This window comes from Rattus rattus, chromosome X (assembly GCF_011064425.1).
Source record: "Rattus rattus isolate New Zealand chromosome X, Rrattus_CSIRO_v1, whole genome shotgun sequence".
Classification (NCBI taxonomy): Eukaryota; Metazoa; Chordata; class Mammalia; order Rodentia; family Muridae; genus Rattus; species Rattus rattus.
In genome coordinates, this window is record NC_046172.1 from 23,565,254 (window position 1) to 23,592,340 (window position 27,087).

The 27,087-nt window shown below is 39.8% G+C and overlaps 1 protein-coding gene across 2 annotated transcripts in view; it reads left to right on the forward strand.

The window, feature by feature from the left end:
* The window catches only part of Txlng (taxilin gamma), a 45,652-nt gene extending 19,531 nt beyond the window's left edge, over positions 1 to 26,121 (forward strand). Inside the window, exons 3-10 of one of the 2 annotated variants that reach the window (XM_032889679.1) lie at positions 2,604 to 2,695; positions 11,273 to 11,443; positions 14,197 to 14,391; positions 17,595 to 17,714; positions 18,575 to 18,649; positions 21,444 to 21,536; positions 23,980 to 24,075; positions 25,108 to 26,121. In XM_032889679.1, the coding sequence (XP_032745570.1) occupies positions 2,604 to 2,695; positions 11,273 to 11,443; positions 14,197 to 14,391; positions 17,595 to 17,714; positions 18,575 to 18,649; positions 21,444 to 21,536; positions 23,980 to 24,075; positions 25,108 to 25,443 (1,178 nt within the window). In that variant the 3' untranslated portion in view covers positions 25,444 to 26,121. Of the gene's footprint in view, positions 1 to 2,603; positions 2,696 to 11,272; positions 11,444 to 14,196; positions 14,392 to 17,594; positions 17,715 to 18,574; positions 18,650 to 21,443; positions 21,537 to 21,770; positions 21,849 to 23,979; positions 24,076 to 25,107 lie in introns of those variants that run through there. The other variant, XM_032889680.1, reaches the window with a different exon arrangement.
* Positions 26,122 to 27,087: the final 966 nt, after the last annotated feature.

Here is a 27,087-nt window from a genome sequence, read left to right on the forward strand (position 1 = left end):
ACCACACTCAGCTCTGTAGGTGTTTATATGTTTAGAGGTACCTTTCTGTTGGGAAGGGGTTTTCTTTTTTGTTTTGTTGTTTTGAGACAAGGTCTTGTATGTAGCCCAGGCTAACCTTGAACTCAGTCTGTAACCAAAGATGACTCTGACCTGAATCTTTTGTCTTAACCTCCCAAGTCAAATTGTGGCTATAAGTGCATGCCACCATAGCTTGCCTGTGTTTCCTTTCTTATTAACATACTCTCCTCTTCAAAATGTAAAAGTTAAGGAATATGAAAAGTAATTTTAATTCCTTAGAAATGGCACCTTTCCTAAATCAGTACTCACTATATGAACAAGCAATTCAGTAATTCTGTTTCTAGGCATATATACCCAAGAAGATTAAAAACTTGTATACACAGAAGTTTGTAGACAATGTCAATCTATATGATCCAATACTGCTTAGCATAGGAGGGAAGGGAGCATTGGTACAGTCTTCATGGAGGAATATAGCAAACTGTTATGCAGTGTAAAAGGAGCCAGACCCAAAATGCTCTGTATTGTACATATTCTCTTGTATGAGACATCCAGAATTGTGAAAGTTGTGGAGACAGAAGGTAGATTTGTGGTTGCCAGAGCTGAGGTAGATAGAGGTGCAAGGAGTAACCCTTACTGGGTATGGTTTGTTTTAGGGGTAATAAAAACACTTACCAATTAGATAGTTGTCATGATTGTACAACCTTGTGAATATACTAAATTGTATATTTTTTTCATTTCTTAGCTTTTCTCTAGACAAAATTATGTATTTTGAAAGTGAATTTTATGCAGGTGAATAGTACACTTACCATTCCAGCTACTCTGGAGGCTGAGGCAAGAGGATTGTTTGAGCCTAGGAGTTCGAGGCCAACCTGGGCAGAGTTTCTCTAAAAACAAAAAATTAAATTGAAAGTAAAATTTTTAAAGATTTATTTTATGTGAGTACACGATCAGTGTCTTCAGACACACCAGAAGAGGCATCGGATCCCAGTACAAATGGTTGTGAGCCACCATGTGGTTGCTGAGAGTTGAACTCAGGACCTCTGGAAGAGCAGTCAGTGTTAACCGCTGAGCCATCTCTCCAGCCCTTTTTCTTTTTTAAATTAAAAGTAAATTAAAAGTGAATTGTAGTATGCAAATTATGTTTCACATAAAAAAGTTCTAGCACTGAAAACAAACAAACGTAGGACAAAAGTGTTAGAGTTTACAAATTCTCATAATGATATTATTAGTTTTGGGCCAAATGGCTTTTGGGTTTTACTAATAAAATTTTATGTGGATAGAAAAGTTTTCTCATTTTTTTTTTTAGAGGTAGACAAAGGCATCTTACTCTGTTGGGATCTTTCCTAGGCTCAAACCACCACTGTGCTCACATTAAAAAGTATTCAGTTTTGAGGTCATTCTGGTTTCTCCTCCCCATGAGAATCTGTATACCAGTCACTGATGAGATAGCTCATTTGTAAGAGTGAACATTTTTAAAAGTGAAAATGGTGTCTTGGGGCTGGTGAAATGGCTCAGTGGTTCAAACTAATGCAGATGATCCAGGTTTGGTTCCCAGCACATCTGTAACTCCAGTTCCAGGGAATCAGACACACTTTTCTGGCCTCTGTGGGCACTAGGTACACATGTCATGCACATACACACAGGCAAAACACTTACATACACAAAAGCAAGTCAAAAAACAGAAAGAAAGAAAGAAAGAAAGAAAGAAAGAAAAGAAAGAAAGAAAGAAAGAAAGAAAGGAAAAAGAAAAGAAAAAGAAAAGAAAGAAAATGGTGATTTTTTTTTTTTTTTAAGCCAGGCATAGTGGCATACACCTTTAGTATCAGTCAGTACTCAGGAGGCAGAGGCAGGTGAGTTCAGGGCCAACCTGGTCTATTACATAATGAGTTCCAGGACAGCCAGGGCTATTGAGAAACCATCTCCACAAAAGTAAAAATTAAAAAATAAAAATATCATCTAAAAATATTCTTTGCCATTTTTTTCTTTCTTTTTTTTTTTTTTCCTGAGCTGGGGACCGAACCCAGGGCCTTGTTCTTTCTAGGCAAGCGCTCTACCAGTGAGCTAAATCCCCAGCCCCATCTTTGCCATTTTGAATCTGCCATTTGTCTTAGCATAGACACCTAATGGTTAGACAGGAGAATTCTTAGCTGGCAGTGCTAGTGAGTGTAGAAATCCAGGATGGGAATGGAAGAGGAACAGACGAGGGTCTGTCAGTCCAGAATGTAAAAGTAGCTCCTCACCTTCCTGAGAGTTAAACCCAGGCCACAGTGACCAACTGTTGTTCTACTTAGCTGTGTCACTAAAGAGTTTGTTTGATTTGGCTGTGGTTTTCTGATACAGGGTCTCACTCTGTGGCCCAGGATGGATGGTCTTGAACTTGAGGATCTTTTGCATGTCCCAAGTAATGGTTTAAGACAACACACCCAGCTCAAATACAAAACTGAACTGGCAAATACCATTATTTCTTGTCGTAGGTAGAAATTATTTTGTTCTGAGATTAGAACATGGGAAGTATTGGTGACTTCAGAGGTCATATTTTCTCTTATTATTATTCAGGACTTATTTCTTACCTTGTTAATCATTAGGAAAAGAAGTTTTATTACTGATGCAAGCGCTAAACACCCTTTCAACCCCAGAGGAAAAGCTGGCGGCTCTCTGTAAGAAATATGCTGATCTCGTGAGTATTCAATCATAACTTTAAGGGCCATAAAATATAACAATATTGTGTGTGCTCGATAAGCTTTTTAAAATATAATTTTGATATAGCTTAAAATGCAAAATATTTTATTCAAAAATTGGAAGAGAGAATCTGATCTATTGGTCTTTCATGGTTTTCATGATTTTGTTTTATTGATTGATTGATTGATTGATTCTTGGTTTTTAGAGACAAATTCTTGCCATGTACCTTGGCAGGCCTAGAACTTGCTATGTAGACCAAGTTGGGATTAAATAACTCCTAGAAGTTAGCCTGTCTCTGCCTCTGCCTTTCCAGTGCTAGGAATTACAGGTATATGCCAGCACACCCAACTGATTTTTCTAGCACATAGAGAACACCATAGTGCTAAGCTGTGGTGTAGACTGTTTCCTTTCCTTTGTATTTGAAACAGGGTCTGGTTTTATTGTGGATGTAGTCTTCAGCTTCTGGGCTCCTCTGATCCTCTTGCCTGAGTCTTAATATTAATAGTTAAAATTATAAGCATATACCATTGTACCTAGCTAGAATAAATTTTGTAAAATTCAGTGTTAGGAATTATTTATTTAGAGAGCGTTTGTGTGTGTGTTTGTGTGTTTGTATGCACGTGCGTGCATGCATGTACCCACATACGTGTGTGTGCCATGTGCCTATAGTGCACCTGCATGTGTGAAGCTTGGGTTTCATTCCCAGCACTGTATAAAACAATATTGTAGTGCATACCTGTAATCCCAGGACTTGAGGCGTAGAGGCAGGATTAGCAGTTCAGTGTCATAGTGTCATAGGCAGTTTGAGACCAGCCAGCTTGAGATATAAGACCTTGTTTCAATAAAAATCTTTTGAGATAATATTTAGATCTGTTAATAGTTAATAGTTTCCTAACTTTGGAAGAAAAGATCTAGTTTTCTTTTGTTTTTGTTATTGTTTGAGATAGAGTCTTATGTAGCCTTAGTTGTTGTGGAACTTGCTATATGGACTAAGCTGGCCTTGGATAACTCCTTCTGTAACCCATTAGTTGAGATAGTAAGTGGTAAGGCTCTCATCCTCCCCTTATATGTGGGGGTGGTGCTGGGGGAATGATACAACTGTGGCAAAAAAAAGTTAGTGGAAGGTCACTGGGTCTTTCCATCTTACTGTCTTGAGAGGGTTTTTTTTTTTTTTTACTAAAGTTGAAACTAGTGGTCCTCATAACACACAGATCTCTCCCCCAAATGACACAGGGATAACATGTATTTATATAACTATGCTTGGCTTTTTATATAGGTATTGGGGATTTGAACTCATATACTCAAGCTTGTCCAGAAAGCAATCCACTGAGTACCTTTGGGATGGGTCTCTTACACTGTGAAAAAGCATTATCAAAATACACAAGTTGGGCTCAACAGTAGACTGCGTACTGCTCTGGCAGAGGACATGGCTTAGATTCCTAGCACAGGTCCCTCAGAACTGCCTGGAATTCCAGTTTTAGTATTGGGTCTGATGCCTTTTCTGACCCTAGTGAGCTCCTGCATTCTTGTGCAGGAACTCATACACCCACTCAAGCATGCATAGAGACACACAAAATTAAATAGCTTTAAAAGAATTAAAACAAATTGTCTAGGTTTGGTAGTTCACATTTGTAATTCCAACACTTCAGAGGCTGAAGCCAGAGGATTGCTGTGAGTTTCAGGTCAGCCTGGGCTATACAACAAGACTTTGTCTGAAAAAACAAAACAAAACAGAAAAAAAAAATGGGCCAGCAAGATGACTGAGTTGGGGGCTGGAGAGACTGCTAAGCAGTCTCTGCTGCTCTCCCAGAGGTCCTGAGTTCAAATCCCAGGAACCACATGGTGGCTCTCAACCATCTGTGATGAGATCTGGGGCCTTCTTCTGGTGTGTCTGAAGACAGTGGCAGTGTACTCACACACATACAATAAATAAATAAATCTTTACTAAAAAGATGATGGAACTAGTAAGGGACTGTGTCATGGTATATACACATACAATAAATAAGCAAATAAATAAAGAGTGTACAGACTGGTCTACTGAAATCAGTATGTGCCTCCAGTAAATACCTTAAAGACTGGGGCCTATTAGTGCAGGCCTATAATGCCAGCTATTGAGGGGCTGAGTCAAGAAGATAACTAGTTAGAGGCTATATGGGCAATTGGGTGAGACCCTGCCTTAAAATGAAAAGGGCTAGAGATACATCTCAGTGGTAGTGTGCTTGCCTAGCCTTTGCCAGCCCCAGATTGAGTATATACCAGGAAAAAAGAATTCAAAGTACCTTGAAAGATGACATTGCAAACCTGGGACAGTGTTTCCAACAGAGTTAGATTTAGTATCAAGAAGATGGAAAGGGGGCTGGAGATGGTTTAGTGGTTAAGAACACCTAGGTGCTTGTCCAAAAGATTTGGGATTGGAGTCCCAACACCCACATGACCGCTAACAACCTACTATAATTCCAGTTCCAGGGGATCTGATGCCCTCTCTGGCCTTTGTACCAGGAAAGTGTCATAATTGTGGGATATATGCAGGCAAAATGCTCACATGCATAACATTTTAAAAGATACACCTGAAAGAACAACTAGCACATTTATCTTTTTTTTAAGATTTATTTATTTATTATAGATGAGTACACTGTAGCTGTTTTCAGACACACCAGAAGAGAGCATCAGATCTCATCACAGATGGTTGTGAGCCACCATTGTGGTTGCTGGGATTTGAACTCAGGACCTCGGGAAGAGCAGTGAATGCTCTTAACCGCTGAGCCACCTCTCCAGCCCAAACATTTATCTTATATGTATAAGGTCTTAGATTCAATTCCTAGCACAGTAAAACAACAGTATGGAAAAATAAAAGAATAGTTACAAACATGAAAGGAACAGACAAAAACCAGTGGAAAGTGCGTCATAAGATAGGAAAGAGGCATTTCATAGAAGTACAAAACCAAGGATAACTTAGCTAACGACCCAAAAAAGACATATAGAGTTATTAATTTCGTGTACTGGTCAGAGAGGAAGATCACAATGAGATGCCATTTTCCCTCCCTCTCTCTTAAAGACAGGGTCTCACTATGTAGCCCTGGCTGGCCTGGAATTCAGCAAAGATCACCAGTGTTTGCCACTGCCTCCTGCGTGCTGGGAATAAAGGCTTGCACAACCTTGTACCATCATGTCTGCTCCTTTTTTGTTGTTGTGTTTGTTTTTGAGACAGGGTTTCTCTGTGTAGCCCTGGCTTTCCTGGAACTCGTTCTGTAGACCAAGCTGGCCATGAACTCACAGTTTCACCTACCTCTGCCTCCTGAGTGCTGGGCTTAAAGGCTCATGCCACCACCACCAGTCTGGCTCTTAAGGTAGCATTTTTACAACTGCAAAACCTTTTTGAAAGTTTATTTAAATATAGGAATGCTCTGTGTGCATATACACATATATACCAGAAGAGGGCTTCAGATCCCCTGGAGCTGGGATTATGGGCAGTTTTAAGCTTTCCTTACATGGGTGTTGGGAACAGAAAACTTGGGTCCTCTGCAAGAGCAGTATGCAAGCTTAACCACTGAGCACCTTGACAGCTCCTGCATGACCTTTAGTACAGTGCTACTGGGTATACACATTTGCCATCAACTCTGGAAAAAGTTTAGTAATGTCATATGAATTGAATATCTAGAAGCCAGCACTCTGGAGAATTTCATTTATGTGTATACCAGGAAAATACATGTATTATGTAGCTTGTGGGCTAAATCCAATTAAAATCTGTTTTTTCTGAACTGTCCACAAGTAAGAGTGGGTTTCTTTCTTTCTTCCTTTTTTTCCTTCTTTCTTTTTTTTTTTTTTTTTCTTTTTTTTTTTGGGGGGAGGAGAGGGTTGGATGGCTGGTTTCAAAGCAGAATTTGGTTTCTCTGTGTAACCCTGGCTATCCTGGAACTCATTTTATAGGCCAGGCTGGCCTCAAACTCTGTCTCCTTGCTTTCTGAATGCTGGGACTAAAGGCTTGGACCACCACACCTGACTAAGAGTGGGTTTTTAAATACCTTTTAAAAGTACATGATGGCTGGTGTGGTGGCTATACCTTTAATCCCAGTCCTTGGCAGGCAGGTGAGTCTATCAGTTTGAGGTCAGCCTGGGCTATATACCAAGACTTTGCTCAAAAAAAAAAAAAATCCATGGCAAACTTTGAAAATGGGAAGTGGCTTGTCATTAGCACTCAGCAATTCTGATACTGTCCAAAACCTATATCTATTTGTCTAGACATGGAGCATGTGTCTTGTACTATGTTGAGTGTAAGAAGTAATCAGAGGTCTCCACAGAGGAAGAATATAAGCAGAGGTGTGGGATGTACTTTTGATTAATTTGTTAGTGTCCCTGCTAGACATGAAGCATGCCTTTCTGGCTTTCCAAACCAGCAGTTAGAATCTCCGTTACTATGACATTGTCATGAGTACTACTAATTTGGATGTGGGTTCCATCTGAGATGTGCTGTGCCACATCTACAGTGTGCTGTATGAAGCTGATCTAGAAGAATCCTCTATGTCTGCTAGGACTAACTGCAAAGTGAACTCTTGTTCCTGGGTAGCTTCTTTTGTCTGCTCTTTGCCCTTCTCATTTGGAGCTGTTGAAACAACTACATCACTCCCAGAAGAATCTCTGTCTGCCTAGGCGCTTCTTGGCTTGTGGCATTGATACCTACCTCCCTCCCCAGATTTTCAACCTGAACGTCCCTACTTCTTACCTTGAAGTGATCAGAATGAAACACATAGGAGCCCTTTCCAGTTTTTATCTCCATCTGACCCTTTGAGAGAAGCATAGAATAACCCTTTTTATATGACAAAGCCTATAGCCCACCGTGCCCCCAATAGTTTCTGATTAGTAGGTATATACCAACAATTTTATTGAGTTGTAGCAATATAATCCAGAATTTGACATCCTGGAGTCACCATGTAGTTGTGTAGTGTAAATTAATAGAGATTATTAGGGCTGGAGAGATGGCTTAGTGGTTAAAAGCACTGATTATTCTTCCAGAGGTCCTGAGTTCAATTCCCAGCAACCACATGGTGGCTCACAACCATCTGTAATGGGATCTGATGCCCTCTTCTGGTGTGTCTGAAGACAGCTACAGTGTACTCATATACATAAAATAAATAAATCTTTAAAAATAAATTATTAAAGCAAAAATACCAATTCCTTGGTAGTACTAATGTCAACAGTGAAAAACAAAAGGGTGTTTGTTTTTTTTTTTTTTTTTTTTCGAGCTGGGAACCTAACCCAGGGCCTTGCACTTGCTAGGCAAGCGCTCTACCACTGAGCTAAATCCCCAACCCTGGTGTTTGCTTTTTAAAAATTTATTTAGGAGTATACAAATGAAGTAACATAAAAGGGCTCTTCTCTCTTACTCTTTGTTCCTCTCTGATCTTGCCCTCTCCCCCCTCCCACCACGTGCCCATGGCCAGCTGCATCTCCTCTCTTTTTCTACTCTTCACTCATTAAATCTCTCCACGTGGAACCCTGTGGGTGTTAGTTTGGTGTGCTTTATCCAGATGGGTGCTGGCCGATATTTAACAACAATATTCAGTTTCCCCCTCCCTTTTTTCCTTTTTATGATACGAAAAAGGGAGGCATGTTGGTATCAGGAATTGCCTTTACCTCCAACAGCGACACCATTTGGTCACTGTTGCCATGGCAACGACCATACATTCCCAGTGTTCCTTTGGTTCAATTCCCAACTCCACCTGGGAGTAGTTATGTCATATTCCAAATAAAAGGCAGACTTTCTCAGCTCTCTCTCTCCCTCTCTCTTCTCTTCTCTTCCCTCTTTTCTCTTTCACCCCTTCCCCTTGTCTCGTTCTCCCATTAAATCTTTACACGTGGGAAAAAAAAAAAGAAATAACATAAAAGGGACAGCAAAGGATTAGTGAGCACAGGAACCCTGGAGCAGAGTAGTTGCAGCAGTTCAGTCTGACTCTTTAGCTCCGGAGTTACATTGCCATGCCTAGTCCAAGCTTGGACAACTTCACATATTCAAGAGCAGCAATTCTTCCCATAGGAATTTCTAAAGAAGTGTCTGGAAATAGTTTGGAAAGTTTTTCTTTTTTTTTTTGGTTGGTTTGGTCTTTTATTACAGACAGCTTTATTTGTCCCTGGTCAGTCTGAACTCATGTTGTCAATTATGACCTTGACCTCCTGATCTTGCCTTTATTACCTTCCCAAGGACTAACTGGGATTGCAGACATGACCTCCCATATCCTCCTCTGTGATGCTTTTGGTGTTTTGATGGGCCACAAGGTGGCACTCTTGCTCTTTGTGACTCAGCATCAATTTCTTCAGTAAAAGCTGTTCAGAAAGGTTGGTAAGGTGGCCATCTTAGTATAGATGTTACCTTGAAAGGGATTCATTTGCTTCTAACCTAAAATTGCAGGATCCTTGAGTCCTAGTTAGTTAAAAAAAAGTTCTAAATTTAGTTCAGTGGTCTGTGTGTATTTTTAGAAAAATAAGGTTCAATATTAATTTCTAAATAACACACACATTAATTCCGACTTTTATATGTATGTTTGTGTGTGAGAGAAAGAGTGCTGACCCTTGAGCCCCACAGTGTGGATGTGGATGTCAGAGGACAACTTCTCAGAGTAAGTTCTAGGGATTGAACTTTGCGTGGCAAGCCTCCCCTTAAGCCATCTTAACTTGTTAACACATCATCTCCTTTTATAATAAAAATAAAGACAAAAGCTCAGTAAATCAATTTTTAATTAAATTTCTTTTATTTTATGTATGTGGGTATTTTATCTACATGTATGCCTGTGTACCATGTATGCTTGTGCTGTCCGAAACCAGAAGAGGTTATTGGATCCCCTGGGACTTGATGGAGTTACAGACTGTTGTAAGCTGCTTCTACATGCTAGAAATTGAACCCAGGGAGTTACAGATGGTTATGAGAATCATGTGGGTGCTAAGAATTGTGTCCAGATCCTCTAGAAGAGTAGCCGATGATTTTTTTTTCTTTTTTTCAGACCTGGGGACCAAACCCAGGGCCTTGCACTTGCTAGGCAAGTGCTCTACCACTGAGCTAAATCCCCAACCCCGTAGCTGATGATTTTAACCACTGAGCAATCTCTTCATTCCTAATAATCCTGTATTTTATGTTTGGATTTCAGCAAATCTTAATAGCCAGAAAATAGTCTATAGACAGCTAACCAACAAAGAGAAATTCAAGAGATACTGGCCTTACCAGCTGAATTAGTTCTGGCCAGGATAGGGGCTAGCTCATTTTACAAAGGGTTAAACCCAAAAGATATAACTCTGGGAGGAGAAATATCAAGTATATCAGTTCAAAACACAGGATTACAGCTGGAAAATTAGGAGTCTAAATTGCCAATGAATCACTGATTTGAAACAAGAGAGAGCTATAATTAATCTCTGAAGTCAGGCAAAGGTGACAAATCAAGGTCACCAGGCCAATGTGGAAGGTTTTAAGATTCCAATCTCCATTTCCCTCTGTATTCTTGGCCTGATAATAGTTGTACAAATTTTTTATAATAAAGTAGAACTTGAATAATTAAAAGTTTTCTGAAGGGGTTGGGGACTTAGCTCAGTGGTAGAGCGCTTGCCTAGCAAGCGCAAGGCCCTGGGTTCGGTCCCCAGCTCCGAAAAGAAAAAAAAAAAGAATACTGGAAAAAAAAGTTTTCTGAAGATAGATATCTAAGGGGCTGAAGAAATACTCAGGTCATGTCTTCCACGCACACCAAATTGCATACTCTCCTTACAACCAGTACAGGGAGGTTGGTGGCTTCACATAGCATGAAACAGTTGGAATAAAATTATACGATGCAGTATTGGTCTCTCCCTGCCTCCCTTTAGTCATGCTAAGGATGGGATCCTCACTCACCCCAAGTGTTACTTGTGGGAGGCAAGTGCTCTATCACTGGGTTGAGGGTGGTGTGCGTATAAATGCATTATCTGAGGAGGCTAGAAGAGGGCATCAAATCTCCCGGAGCTGGAGTTACAGACTTGTGCTAGGACCTGTACTCTTTGTTCCTCTGCTTAAGCATTGCTCTCTAGCCTAATAGTTAGTTGGCTTGTATATTTAAAGACAGGGGCTCATATTGTAACCCAGACTGAGCTTGTACTCATATAGCGCTAAGCTGACCTTGAAATCATGACAATTCTCCTGCCTTAGCCTCCTGAGTGCTGTGATTACAGGCTGAGGCCATGACATCTGAATATTCATCTTGATTGATTCTGTGTGTGTGTGTGTGGGAAGTATTGGATCCTTTGAAACTGGAATTACAGGCAGTTCTGAGTCACCTGATATGGGTGCTGGACCCCAAAATGGTCCCCTGGAAGATTAGTAAGTACACCTAGCTGCCTAGCCATCCCTCCAGCCATAGCTCTTAGCTGGCTTTAGTGCCTGTAATTCCAGATCTCAGGTTGAGGAAGGATTGAGGGTTGTAGGCCAACCAGGCTACATAGCAAGACTGTCTCAAAAAGAAAAAATAGGAAAATCACATAGCTGGTAGCTGACTGTCCTAGCCTTCACTTAGGGAATGGGGGCTTTTGCTATGTTTTCTGAATGTAAAGTGCTTGCTAATTTTAGCTGGAAGAAAGCAGGAATGTTCAGAAACAAATGAAGATTCTTCAGAAGAAGCAAGCCCAGATCGTGAAAGAGAAAGTTCACCTTCAAAGTGAACACAGCAAGGCCATCTTGGCAAGAAGCAAACTGGAGTCTCTTTGCAGGGAACTTCAACGTCATAATAAGACCTTAAAGGTTAGTTGATTTACTGTTTCGAAGTGATGTCACAAAAGGTTATCTTGTGTCAATTTGAAATCTGCCTATCTAGAGACCAGATATGACCCTGTTTCTGGTTTGCTTGGGCTGATGTTGTGAATGAGGCAATATAATGTGAGACTGATAGAACATTTGTCTTTTGAATTTGAGTTTCCTGTTCAAAAGAGGGATTCCCTCATATTTGGTCACATGGAGTAAACATGGAACTCCCAACTTTCTTTTTAAAAGATTTTTTTATTCGTGTATACCATGTACATGTCTAGTGCTGGAGGAGGCCAGAAGACGGTGTCAGTCTCCCTGAACTGAAGATGCTGATGGATATGAGCCACCACTTGCTAGGTGCTGGGAACTGAACATGAGTTCTCTACAAGAGTAGCAGTGCTCTTAACTACTGACCTATCTCTCCAGTCCTCCCTCCCTCCCCCTCTCCCTCCCTCCCCCACCTCTTAAAGCCATGATTTAAAAAAGCTCAGAGTTGCCAGTGTTCATTTTGTCTTTTTTTTTGTTTGCAGAGCACTAAAGTAGCTGTCATAAAATGAGAAGCTAGTACATTTAGAGTTTGTGAGAAAGGAGTGCTGTCGAGTACTCAGGTGGATGGCCGCACTGCACTGCCCAAGTTTCCTGGCTGACTTCTAGCTCTTGGTTACTGAGCACTTTTGGCAGTAGCATTTAGATCTTGGCAAATTTATGTAGGAATAGTAAGCAGGTATGAATTGGTATCCAGGGAAAAAGAGAAAAAAATCCATGAAAAGAACCTTAACTTTGTAACTAGCCTATCCTTCTGTCCTTCTGTATAATAGGGTAGGACACTGAGCAAATGTCCTCTCTCCCATCTACATCCCAAGGACCTAGACACAACAGCATTTAACTTAGGACATGATTTTCTCACCAGATGGGAGTTATCATTTGCTTCCTTAAAAAAAAAAAAACAATTATTTATTTATTTTATGTATGTGATTACACTGTAGCTATTTTCAGACACATCAGAAGAGGGCATCTGATCCCATTACAGATGGTTGTGAGCCACCATGTAGTCACTGGGACTTGAACTCAGAACCTCTGGAAGAGCAGTCAGTGCTCTTAACCACTAAGCCATCTCTCCAGCACCCCTCCCTCTTTTAAAGATTTATTATATATACAGCTTTCTGCCTGCATGTATGCCTACAGACAAGAAGAAGGCACCAGATCCCATATACAGATGACTGTGAGCCACCATGTGATCACTGGGACTTGAACTCAGGACCTCTGGAAGAGCTGTCAGTGCCCTTAACCCCTGAGCCACCTTTCCAGCCCCCTTGCTTCCTTTCTTGTTTTTAGAAAAAAAAAAGAGTTATAGTATGCTCTTGATGGGAACCTCAATCCCTTGCGGTTACAGGTGGTTTTGAGGCAACTGATTTGGATGGTGGGGTCTGACCTTAGGTCCTATAACCAGTAAATACTCTTAATCCCAGAACCATCTCCTCAGTTCCTTCTTTACTATTGATCATTCATATTTATTAATTTATTTAAAAAGATGTATTTATGTGTATGAATGTTTTGCCTGCATGTATCTGTGCTCCTGGCTGTAGAGGTCAGAAGCAGGCATCAGGAATTGGAATTACCCTGAACAGGGAGTTAATGGATGGTTGTGAGCTACCATATGGATGCTGGGAGTCAAACCTCGGTCCTTTGCAATAACAAGTATTAACCATTGAGGTATCTTTCCAGCCCTGAACCTTTATAATTAGATCTTAAAGTAGGTGGTACTAGGTTAGGGACACAGGCCTATAACTACAGCCAGTTAGAAGACTGAAGCAGAAGAATGCAAGTTCAAGACACTATCGAGCAAGTTCAGTGTCAGCCTGGACAACTAAATGAGATCTCTCAAAATGAAAACTAAAAAGTGGGCCGGGGATTTAGCCTATATGGAGAGCACATGTCTTATGTGTTCAAGGCCCTTGTTTCAATCCCAGTTAACCTACTCCCATCCCAACCCAACTAATGCATTAATAAAATATACTTGAAAATTTTAAAGTTTTAAAATAAGGATGCTATTGGTCTCTTGACCTCTCAGGAGTTAGAACTTTGATCTACAATGTAAACTGAAAGAGGGGCTGTTTGCTCAGACTGATCTGATTCTTTCTGTGGTTATCAAGAAGCCTGTTCTAGTAGAGAGTCATATAATCCTCAATTGATATAGCTCAGTGCTCTGTATGAGAAAGAGAAAAGAAGTGTGCTTTCTGATCCTAAGTAAGGGGGGCAAACTACCTTGGACAGAATGTGCCAGGGCAGAAGTGTAGTGAACATTTCCACAGCAAATTTTTTTCTCCCCATATGCCAGACAAACAATTATTTCCTTGAGTTGCATCTCCAACCTTTTTTTTTATTTTGGCATGTATGTGTATGTGTGTCCATCTGTGTGTTGGGGTGGTCCTGTGGGTGTGCATGTGGAACACCCCCCCAGAGCTAGGATTATAGGCACAGACTGCTATGCTCTACTTTTATGTAGGTGCTAATTTGAACTCAGGTCTTTAGGCTTGGACAACAAGCACTTTTCTCCTGTATTTTCCTTTTTGCTTGACACAGGGTCTCACTAAGTTGCCCAGACTGTTGTTCTTTAACTCATTCTGTAGGCCCAGGCAGGCCTTGAACTTGCCATCCCCTTCTCCGGCTCCTGAGTAGCCTGCACAGCACCTTCTTTGAGCATTCCGTCCATAGGTCTCCTATTAACAGAAACTCTTTTGGGTCCTAAGGAGGAAAATATACAGCAGGCACGAGAGGAGGAAGAACGGCGGAAGGAAGCAACAGCACATTTCCAGATAACTCTCAATGAAATCCAAGCTCAGTTGGAACAACATGACATACACAATGCCAAACTGCGACAGGAGAACATTGAACTGGGAGAGAAGCTGAAGAAGCTTATTGAGCAGTATGCGCTAAGGGAAGAGGTAATAGCACTAAGTTGTTCTGTACTGCTTCTCACTGTTTAGTAGTGCCTTCTGTTCACTGCTGCAGGATACTTTAAACTTCTGTCCATGTGTAGCAGAAGTGTGGTTATTGACTAGGGAAAGAATCAAACCACTGCATAACCAGAAGGATTGAGAATCTATCTGCATGAATAGGTAAGGTAATTCCAGGAGTCTTATTAAATACCAGTTCCATGTAATACTAGAAGATGGCGATTCTTATAACACAGATTGTTTTCTTATCTTGACTAATAACCACTAAATATTTGGCCCTAGAATACCCTGCTTCTCAAACATTTGAGATTATACAGTATCTATAGCTATTTCATTATGTCTATGTTTCAGGGTTTAGCTTAGTTGTTTTTTGTCAGATTAGGTTTTGCTTATCACCATGGGTGGCTTCTAGTTCATGGACTTAAATAGATCCTCATGTTTGAACCTCCCAGGTAGCTGACTACAGGCATGTGTAAAATATGCCCAGCTTTACATGTAAAAACCTAATTTCTTTTTTACTTAGGTTTTTGGTTAATTGCGCCATTGGTTAAATCCAGGGCCTTGGCCATACTCTGAGGGCTTCTGCTTCTGAATAGCTTCTTTCGACCTTATTTTTTTATTTATCTTTTTTTTTTTCCGGAGCTGGGGCCCGAACCCAGGGCCTTGCACTTCCTGGGCAAGCGCTCTAGCACTGAGCCAAATCCCCAACCCCTTTATTTATCTTTTAATGCTGAAATCAATCCCACGGACCTTGTGTATGCTACATATGTTTTATCATTTAACTTATACCACAGGCCTCTGTCCCTTTTTTTAAAAAAAAAGATTTATTTTATATTATGAGTACACTGTTGCTGTCTTCAGACACACCAGAAGAGGGCATCAGATCCAATTTACAGATGATTGTGAGCCACCATGTGGTTGCTGGGAATTGAACCTCTGGAAGAGCAGTCAGTGCTCTTAAGCACTGAGCCATCTCTCCAGCCCCAGGCCTCTGTCTTTTATGAGGTTCATTTTGTTGTTTTGCAGGAGTTGAGAGGGTTATTTTAAGACAGGGTTTCTGTGTGTAGTCTGGTTGTCTTGGAACTCAAGTCTGTAAGACAGATCTGCCTGCCCCTGCTTCCTGAATATTGGAATGAAGGGCATGTGCCACCACTCCTGGCCTTTTGTGAGTTTTATGTTGTTTTAGGTATGACCTTTATCTGTGGCCCAGGCTGGCTTGAAACTCACTGTATCCCTGGCTGGCCTGGAACTCACGGCCAATGTAGTCTTTGTTTCCTCAGTGCTAAGATTTCAGGTGTCTAGGATTTTTTTTTCAGTCAGTGTCTCACTATGGCCTTGAACACTTTTTAAGTTTTTAAGTCTATTTTAAATCATATGTTTGTCTTTGTCTGGTTATGGATTTGCGCACGAGTGCAGTGGCTACAGTGGCCCAAAGAGGATATTAGATCCCTTTCAACTGAAATGACAGGTGCTTGAGATATGCCCAAGGATCTGCAATCCAAGCTCAGAACAGTACTTGCATTTAATTCCCAAGCTGTTTCCCTAGCTCTTGTCTTGAACTCATTGAAAAAACTTATTTTATGTGTATGGATGTTCTGTTCACATGTGTCTGTGCACATGTGCCTGGTGCCCAAGGAGGCAAGAAGGGTATCAGATCCTCTGAAACTGGAGTCAGCACATGGTTGCAAGCCACCATGTAAATGCTAGAATTCAAACCAGATTTCTCTGGAAGAGCAGCAGTCTTAACCACTGAGCCATCTCTCCGGCCCCATTTGTAGATATTTAGTGTATAAATCAGAAAATTCTTTTTGACCATGTCATTTTCTCATCTAAAAAGTGGTTATTTAATGCTAGAATATATCTGCTTTTCTTTTAAAATTTTATGTGTGTGGGTGCTCCAAGAGGTCAGAAGAAGATATTGGAGTCCCTGGAACTGGAATTATATGCAATTGTGAGCTGCCCATTGTTGGGTCCTCTGCAAGAGCAACAACAAGAAGAGCAGCAAGAGCTCTTAACCATTCCTATTTTTCTGTTATTAAAAACAAAAGAATTAAGAACCAAATAAAGCCTATCTGTTTACTAGTTTATGTCTCATCACCAAAATCTAAGATTTCTTGTCCTGTTTTATTATTGAGAGCTTATTTTGTGGTTTTGTTGTCATACAGGCTAAAATTTATTATTAAATTATTCAAGACCTGGTTTTCTTTTTGCATTTCTCTGTAATCCTGGCTGTCCTGGAGTTTGCCATGTAGAGTAGTATGGCCTTGAGTTTACAAAGATCCTCCTGATGGGATTAAAGGCGTGGGCCTAGCCCTAATTTTCTTTTTCTTTTTTCAATTTCATATGCATTGGTATTTGCCTGCATGAGTGTGTGAGGGCACCAGAGACTCTGGAACTGGAGTTCTGAAGTTACAGTTGTGAGCTGCCATGTGGGTACTGGGAATTGAACATGGGTCCTCTGGAAGAGCAGCCATGTGCTCGTGTAACTGCTGAAACATCTGCCTAACCCTCCCCCACCACCATTTTCTTCTGATTCTTTCAGTTTTATTAATGGGCTGTCTTCTTCCACATAGATGTAGCAAATTAGAAAACCCTATTTGAATCCTGTTATTTGTGATTAATACCATGGCATGTTCATCATATTCATAAGGGAAGAAATCATCTGCCATGTTCTTAATACCTAGGCTACCTCATCACCCATTAGCATTCTCCCTGTCACTTATCAGTATCCAGCTCCAGAAAAGGCATGCATGTTTTGATGGCTTCAGTGTATACAGCCAGCCACTTACCGGTTCTCAGAAATGCAAGCTTTTGCCAAGTGTCTATACGGCACCAAGCATCTTACGTGGTTCAACTACCCAACTCAGCAAATCTGGGTATGATCGTATCAGATACTGGCGCAGATACTGGACAGAAATCATCAGTTGAAAGCATCTGACAACTTAAATGATACCAGTTAAAACCAACTGATGAATTTAGCAAAATTTAATGGGGGGGGCAGAAAAAGCACTGTGTCTACAGATCTATTAGTTTGATCTTTGTCTTATGATGATGCCTAGCTCTAGGTGCAGAGACAGAAAGACCTAGAATTCCTAACTGTGTAGTATTAATAGGTGTTGTAACATCTTCTATCTCCTCCCCCATTGTGTTTCTGTGTTCATGAAGTGATGGAAGGAATTCTTTTTCCATAGCATATTGATAAAGTATTCAAACACAAGGAATTGCAACAACAGCTTGTGGATGCCAAACTTCAGCAAACAACACAGCTGATAAAAGAAGCTGATGAAAAACATCAGAGAGAGAGAGAGTTTGTAAGTTCTGTTCCTTTAAAAAAAAAAAAAAGGAAAAGGTATTGCCAGTATTTTAAGTAAAACATTATTTTAACTAAAACATTCAACTCCTAGGGTCTGATAAGAAAAGCACTACTTATTTCTGTTCAGAGATCCACATGCCTGTCTTTTGAGTACTTGGATGATTAAGGCATTTATTACCATACCTTGCCCTTGTTTTCTTTTTGAACAAGTTTACACTTGGGACATGGTTTATTTTCCTTCGTGTAATTTTAATTTTATTGAGTCAGAGTCTCCAACAAGGATATACCCCCTTCATTTTATTTTTGTTGAGTCAGGGCCTTATATTGCTGCCCTGGCTGGAGGAGGACCTTGAACTCCTTGAACCACCATACCGATTTCAGGAAGTTCTGAGGATTGAATCCAGGGCTTCCTGCCTATAAAGCAAGCATGTCTTCTTCCCGTTTTGTTTTAATGCTTAGAAACCTGTTCGCTAAACTTTACTGCTTTTCTCCATACCCTCTTACCCCATCTTATCTTGTTCCTTGGGTAATAGAGAAGCTTTCTTAGCCATGTCTGAGGTACTTTGCTATTTTCTGTTAAAAACATCATCCATCCTTAAAACCTGAAGTTCTTTAGGTCTCCATTGTACCTTTTTCTACTTGAGCAGTAAAAGTAATAAAGTATTCAAACATTTCTCCTTCTTAATGATGGACGGTGTGTGTAAATGGTAACTGGTGGGAAAAGGGTATTCCATTTGTAGGGTAGTCATTTTTGCTAAAAGAGTGAGCTGAAGGATGTGGAGTAACTATGGTGTTTGACATTATATACATATTTGTAATTGTTATTAGTACTTTTGCAAGGATGTTTCTGTTTTTTAGTTATTAAAAGAAGCAACAGAATCCAGGCACAAATATGAACAAATGAAACAGCAAGAAGTACAACTAAAACAGCAGGTAACTTGATAGTTGGGCATAGCAGAATGTGTAAGAAAAATGACTCATTTAATACATACCTGGAAACTCCTGTAATGTGGTTTTGCTTGTTCCCAGCAAGAGCTGACCAATGCTGAGGGAGCAGTCTTGAATGCAACCATCCAAATTTGAGTATCCTTAGTTTTAGGACTAAAAGACCTGTATCTTAGTAATAGTGGCTCCCACTCTCAGATCTCACCCGAACTGGGATGGTTATCCATCTTTAATGGTTCTCATACTTACCCTTTTACCCCTTCTTAGTCCTCGGGCAACAGAGAAGCTTTCTCAGCCATGTTTGAGGTACCTAACTGTGCTTTCTGCTAATATTGGACATGTGACTATTTTCACCCAAAATACCATCCTTAAAATCTGATGTTTGTGAATTGCTTTGCCTCCACTGTACCTTTTTCTATTTAAGCAGTAAAAGTAATAAACATTTCTACTTCTTAATGATGGAAGGTGTGTGAATGGTACTGGGACTGACAAGTATGTTCTCTTTCAGTATATTCTGAAGTATATTCTTACTTACCTCATATCCCACACTAAGGGAAACCAGCAAGCTTCCAGGTTTAAAGAATGTTATAGTTTCACATACCTTAACCTAGTTATAATTTTCTGCTAATTTGTCACCCAGGCTGTTTTTTAACTGCTTGTAATTATTTCCACCTAAAGGTAGATTTGTGACATATTTTCAGCCAAGGCTTTTCTTCCCTTTTCATTCCACACTGTGAAGGTGTTCTAGTACAATCTGTTTAGAAAACCTGTAGTATATACCATGTCTTTTCTTACTTGAAAAGGTACAACAAAAATTCACTGTCTTAGTAGGTAAAATTAAATGCTTTTTAGCTAGCTAGGTTCTACTGATACTAAAGTTCATGTCTCTTTAAAATAAGACCCTAAGTACACTAATACACTAAACCTGACATGAATCTTTATAAGTACCACTACTTTTTTTTAATGTATTGAATGTATGAGTGCTCTGCTGCATATACATCCACAGGCCAGAAGAGGGCATCAGATCCCCTTATAGATGGTTATGAGCCATCATGTGGTTGCTGGGAATTGAACTCAGGACCTCTGAGAGAGCAACCATGGCTCTTAACCACTGAGCCATCTCTCCAGCCCATTAAGTACCAATTCTGGATACTAATTTTGGGAGGTAGGGTGGGACATTTTACTGTATTGGTGATACTAACTTCCTACAAAGTTACAAATTTTAACAGGTGTTGATCTGAAGTCTCTGAAACGTTCACTGTAGGTTATGATCATAGCCGAAAGGCTAGCAGGAAATTCAAATCCATTATTGTCTTTCCTATACATTCAGTTGTCCAAGTGAAGGGAGACGAGACTCAATGTGGATAAGGTATAAAGTCTGTACTTAAATGGTGTCTGCAGGTGCTATCTGGGCCATGTGCCATCTTACTGTTTCCTTTGCTGTCATTTCTTTTTTCTGTTACCTTTCCAAAAGTGGATTTTATTTCCTGCTCTGTCATATTTCCTAGTACTTGCCAGTACACTTGTCTACTACTGTACTACCACAGTACTACTGTGGACCAGCATTGAACTCTTAATGATACAGCCTTTATACAGATGTCCCATCTTCAGTTAGAATAGACCTCACTGAAACTACTCAGTATCTTATTATGAGTGCAAAACTGCTCTGTATTTGAGTACCACCTTTGCCCAGCTCAGGCCATCAGCCTCAGGTTAGGGTGGAACACTTCATCCCCTGGCTTTTGCTCAATCCTAAGAATTCTATTGCTACACTTTTCTGCAGGTACTGCTCACTGCCTGTCTCCCAGTGATTACTTCTAGCCTGAACTTTGCTGCTGCTTCCCCCATAGTAGCACCTGCTTCAAGTGCTTCCCATATGATACCAACCCGGGAACTGTGTGGGCGGGCCATCTTCCATCATACCCCCCCAGGCTCCCACATTTTGTTCGATGTTTTCTATAATACTCCTATCATATCGCGGATTAAATGGGATTTTTGTTATCTGATGAATTGTATTCCTCTTCCCTTATTTGGTTGCTTTGCCTGCTTGTATGTATGTGCCTGTTGCAGAGATCAGGAGAAGTTTCGGATAGTTGTGAGCCTCCATTCAGGCACTGGGAACCGAAACCCAGGTTCTCTCCAAGAATGGCAAACACTCTTTACAGCCTGCCGCTATATTTATATTTTGTGCTCCTGGGAGGAGAAAAAAAATCCTCTGAATATGTTTCCTTATAATGAATGACATTAGACCATTTCTGAAGGGTTCCTTCCTGGAACCCTTTCTTCTCAGTCTTCTCTTTGGATGCTTTTTCTACAGGGGGGAGGAGGGTTTGGGGGCTGTGACTCTTATATATTGTTATTTTTACATTCATCTTGAATACAAATTCCTTTAAATTAAAAGGAAAACCAGTGTTTCCTAGTTTTTGCTCTTCCTTGAGCAATCTCACTGTCAGCAACTACCTCCATGTCTTTACTCAGAAGATATCCTCAATAATAAGCTAAGTGCTGGGTCTTCTAGTTTTCAAATATAAGTAGGGGTTAGATTCAAAAGATTTATTTGAAAGGTGTGTGAAATTTTTAACTACCTTATCCATTGGATTTTAATTAATAGGCTATAATCAGCACTGTTTCTACATTTTAAAATATATTAACAGCAATAAGCTTCCCCAAGTACTAGATCTGAGTTATTTTAACTTTAGCCATCACATTTTGCCCACATCATGTAGAGTTTGAATTGTTTACCTAGAACTCAGAATAACTGACTTTCTATTTTGTTCTGTAGCTTTCTCTTTATATGGATAAATTTGAAGAATTCCAGACTACTATGGCAAAAAGCAATGAACTTTTTACAACCTTCAGGCAGGAAATGGAAAAGGTATTTATATATTTAGTAGACTGAAATAAAAAAAAAGGGGGATCTTATTTATTCTTTTAATTACTACTTGGGTAAGTTTATATTGTTAATGAGACTGTCTTTTTATGTATCTTTCCAAATGGAGGGCTTTATTTGGTTACTTTATTCCTTAATGTATTTCCAAATAGCTAATCTATACTTTCAGGATTCTGCCTTACTGTAAATTTTTATTTTTAGAAATGTTTTAATTTACAGGCTTCCATTCCTTTTACAAAATCCTTTTCTTGCCTGCATTAAAAAAACAGATCTTGGGGGCTGGAGAGATGGCTCAGCAGTTAAGAGCACTGACTGCTCTTCCAGAGGTCCTGAGTTCAATTCCCAGCAACCACAATGGTGGCTCACAACCATCTGTGATGGGATCCGATGCCCTCTCTTCTGGTGTGTCTGAAGACAGTGACAGCATACTTACATATATAAAATAAATAAATCTTGAAAAAAACAAACACAGATCTTGTAGTCCAGACTGGTGTAGCTTGACATGACCTTGAACATCTGATGCTCTACAGTTTTGCACTACCACAAGCACTTTTTTTCTCCCACTATGATGCTAAAGCTGGTCTTGTATTCTAGGACTCAAAACAGTCCTCTCACCTCAATCCTCAGCCTTCCCAGCTTAGGTAACTGGGCTATAGGTACACTACAATGGAGAATATTCAAAAGTGGTGCTGAAAAGTACCATAATGTATGGTGTAAGCCAAAGCCAAGAATGCATGCTCTGGGTCCTCTCCATTACATCAGCATACTAGTGGCTGTGTTGGGTGGCTCACAACCATCTGTAACACAAGGTGATCCTATGCCATATACTCTGGTGTCTGTAGGCATTATGCTCCTGTGCACATGCCCCTCCCCATGAATATGCACTAATAAGAACAGTAGTGCCTGCTATGCTTCCAGAGGGTGGAGTTCAGTTCCAGTACCCATGTCAAGTCACTCATAAAATACCTGTAATTCCAGCTCCAGGAAATCCATTACCTTCTTCTGGTCTGCATGGGCACCAATGGCCACATGCATACATCCACATAAATAAAATATAAATCTTAAAAAAGTGTGATTGTAGTCAAGTTGCTGACTTTGTGCACCCCCCACCCCCATTTACTTATTGTGTTGTACGCGTATGTTCAGGACAGAGGACTACTTTTGTGAGTAGGTTCTCTCCCTACAACATGTAGGTTCCAGGGAGGTCCATCAGGCTTGGTGGCAAGCACCTTCTCACTGGCCTTCTATCCCTTTATGAGAGTAAAGACGCACCAATTTCTGGTAGTGTTTGTCACATTATACATGTGCTCAATTACCATGAACTAAACTGCTCAGATTACCACCTAGAGGTATTTTTAGACGTAGTAATTTGGAGAATTCCATGAGCAGCAGACTTGTTTTGCCTACCAGTTCTCTGAGTTGATAATCCAATCGAGGGTTAACTGTTAGGCACAGTAAGTATTAGCTGAATTCCAGCACATGCTCACTGTTGAAGTGGAACACAGTTCAAGACAGGGACTCCCCAGATTTGCTATCCTTCTGGAGGATCCTGTGGGATGGAAAAATACAGATCACTGTAGGTCAGTATTCAACTCAGTTCTAGGGGTTCTTTCCACGGCCTTTGTCATAGTTTGTGTTAGCCACAGAGCAGAAGGTGTCTGGTTTGTCTTACTCTGTTTCGCTTGCACCTGGCTTAATGTCCTGACCTCAATCATAGCTGGTGTGAACTCAGTAGACAAAGGAATACTGAGAATGTCTAATTGATAGTCATAGGTCAATTCATTCTCAACTTCTAAAACTTGAGTTCTTGTAGTAGGGCCCAGGCATTCCTTTAATCTCAACACTTAAGAGGCATAGGCAGGCAGATCTCTGAATTCTAGGTCAGCCTGGTCATACCAAATTCCGGAGTAGTCACAAACAAACAACCAAAAAAAGTTGCTTTGATTCTTTAGCAAACTTCAAGGTAGAAGTCTTATGTAAGTCGTAAATATAACCAAAACATAGCTTTAATAATACTCTAAAAGAACTAACAATGTACTGCCTCTAGTTTTCAAATGATTGGATGTTGTGGTAGGGACATCAATATTTAATCTTGGAAGGCAGAGACAAATACAGTGATAGAGGAAAAAAAAAGCAACATTAACCCTTTTCGCTAATTGGACAGCCAATAGAAATAGGATGGAATTCAGGGACCAGAGAGAGAAGAGTTCAGTTAAGTTTACTTATTCTTGCAGAGGACTGGAGTTCAGCTCCCAGCACCCACACAAATGGCCTAACCATCTGTAACTCCAGTTCCAGGGGATCTGATGGCCTCACCTCTTGAGACCAGATGCGTTACACACACACACAGAGCCAAACATTCCCACACATAAAGAAAATTTTAACTGCTAACTTAGGATTTTAAAGTTGTAATTATGTTCATTCACAGATGACAAAGAAAATTAAAAAACTGGAAAAAGAAACAATAATATGGCGTACCAAATGGGAAAACAATAATAAAGCACTTCTGCAGATGGCCGAAGAGGTAAGATTAGGGTCTGTTGTTAGTAATGTGTAGAGTATGGAAGTTAACTGAATAGACAGCCTTTTCTGGTAGCTGGATAGAGGCAGAAGGCCTTCAATGAAGGATCAAGCATATTTAGTACCCAGTTAATTTGAACATCTTCTGATGTCTTCTCAAACTTGAATCGCTAACAGATTCTCACCCTTAAGTTACCAGCCAGAGACGTTAGGTCAAGTGCCTGCATCTAAGCTATGGCTAGGCTTGGTAGTGCATGCCTTAACAGCACACTCAAGAGGCAGAAACAGAAGTTCAAGGCTGGCCTGAGCTATATAATTCCCAGCCTGCTAAGGCTACATGGTGAGGCCTTGCCTTTCAACAACCAAGAGATGATAAAGTGGAGTCCAGGCCTAGGAAAGTATGTTTATTAGATTTCCTACCAGCAAACAATCTCAGTAACACTTTACCTGAAAAAAGGTAACAAAATACATTTTGTCCATGTTACAAGGGAAAACTTGCTTGCAGTCACTACACATCTTAACTAATTTGACATGGTTGCAAAATTTTGGAGCAAACATAAATAAAAATCTTATTTTGCCTGGCAGTGGTAGTACACACCCTCAATCCCAGGGAGGCAGGTGGATTTGTGAGTTCCAGGACATACACAGCTATACAGAGAAACCCTGTCTCAAAAAACCAAACCAAACCCCAAAATCTCATTCTGATCAAGCTCTTAAGTTTTGCAAGTCTTTGACTTTAATTTAACATGAAACTTTTATCATCTTTAAGGGGATTTTACCTATTTTTAAGAAACAGGGAATTTAAAACATGTTAAATAGTAGTCCTATACTTAAGATGCATATGCAGTCCAGGTAAACTAGATTGGGTATTAGGTTTCTGAGGAAACTAGATGTGTATATATATAGTAGAAAATAACAGGTTTCCAATATGGTTCAGCTCAGTTATTTTGTTTACAAACAATACCTGATTTGTATTTAATGAGGTTATGGAACTCTCGACTGGTTTTGTTTTTCATTTTAAAAAAACACACAACAGAAAACTGTCCGTGATAAAGAGTACAAGAACTTTCAAATAAAACTGGAACGGTTAGAGAAGCTGTGCAGGGCTCTTCAGACAGAGAGAAATGAGCTCAACGAGAAGGTCGAAGTCCTGAAAGAGCAGGTCTCTATCAAAGCAGCAGATGGGGACTTGGTGTCACCTACAACACAGCCCTGTGCTGTCCTGGATTCCTTCAAAGAGATGAACACTTCAAGAGCCCTGGGAATGCACTTGGAGGCTAGGGCCAAGACCAAGTCAGTGAGTGAGAGAAGTGCTGCACAAAAGCCCTCATCTTCAGGTTCTGCTGCTCAAGGCATTGAGTCAGTTGACTAGCGTGAAGTATGACCACTGTATTGAGAGATATATTTTGTGTATAACTTCCTCTGTTAGTAGTAACTATTGGTTTTGTGGTGAAAATTTTCTTACTTTTTCTACCATATCTGTATTTTCTTAGAACTACTGGACTTATGTGATACAGGAGGCTGCTTAGCAGTTTGGAATAGTTTTACTCTATAAGTTTCTCTCAACTATGTTGCACATCTGCCTCATTTTCCCCCTTTGGAGTGCATGCCTTCAATTCTTTGTTCTCTCTTCCTGCACACAATTTTCCTAACTAAAATAACATTTAAGACAAGAGGAATTATATTCTCTTCATGGTTCTTCAATGTAAAAACAATTTAAAGTATCCTGGCCCATTAATATTAGTCAAAGGACAATACCTTTAATAACCCACTTAAATACAGTGTAATGGGGGAACTCATCAGAAACAAGCTTAGCATTTTTCATTCGTCAGCTTTTCTTGATTCACTTGACAAAATGAAATGACCACATAACCTTGAAGTTCTGACAAAACATATAAAGATGCTACTTGTAAACTAGTCCTATTATGCTGATTTCAGGATAGAATTTACATGTCAAATTTGGACTACCTGACTGTAGAGGATGGTGGCTAATTTTTCCACTTTCCACAAATAAGATTATTTCTTGAAAACTTTTTCATAAGAGCCCCCTCCCCCACCACATACAATTTTGTTTTTGTGAAAGCTGAGTGTTCATTTGCTTTAACAATGGCCAAGCAGGGTCTGAACATGTAGCTCAGTGGCAAGCACTTGCCTATCATAAGAGGCCCTGGGTTGACAAGTTCTATCAGCAAAGAACACTAGTTTTGTTTTCTAATAGAGAATTTAAATTATAGATCGGCACTAACATTTAATTTCCAAAGTTAAAACACTGGAACCAGCATTGTTTTTTAATCTTGGGAAAACTTGGCAGATTGTTTACATAGTCAAAAAGATGTCTAGCTTTCTGGTCTATTTCTTTGAAGCTGTCACTTAAAACAACAAAAACCAGTATTATTGTTTCTACACTTTGAATTGGGGAATTTCAAAATTGAGCATTTAAGAAGTTTTAGTTGTGGCTCAGCCATGCAAATTATTAGTATAATGCTTTAAGTAATGCTTTAAGTAAAAATTTTAAAGGTTCAAGTAAACCCGATGCCCGGTGCACCAAATTCTACTGAGCAAAACTATCAGACTGACATTTGCTAAGTTGGTTACTGCTAAAAGCTAAAAATTTTATTTGTAAACGGTCACATTTTATGGTCAAAACTGGGTTCAAAGAATTGAAAAATGTTCAAATGACAGAAAACAGAGTCCCTGGAGTAGGAAATTTTTTTTATCATTGATCATATTATTCAATGGGTCACAAAATGGAAGAATAAATTCATAAAATAAGTTGTAATCTTACTGCTGTCAAAGTTAAGTCAGAAACAAAAAAATTCCTTTCAACAGCCTCTTTATAAATACCCTCCCCGCCTTCAGTTACTAAATGAAATACTGGACTCATTTCCCACAAACGTGTATTGGTAATATAATCTACTTTGAAATAATTACTAACAATCACATTTCATAAGTCTGCTGGATACACAGCTCTTAACATTTTTATTAAGCCATGTGTGTAGCCTGCCACATTTGTGGT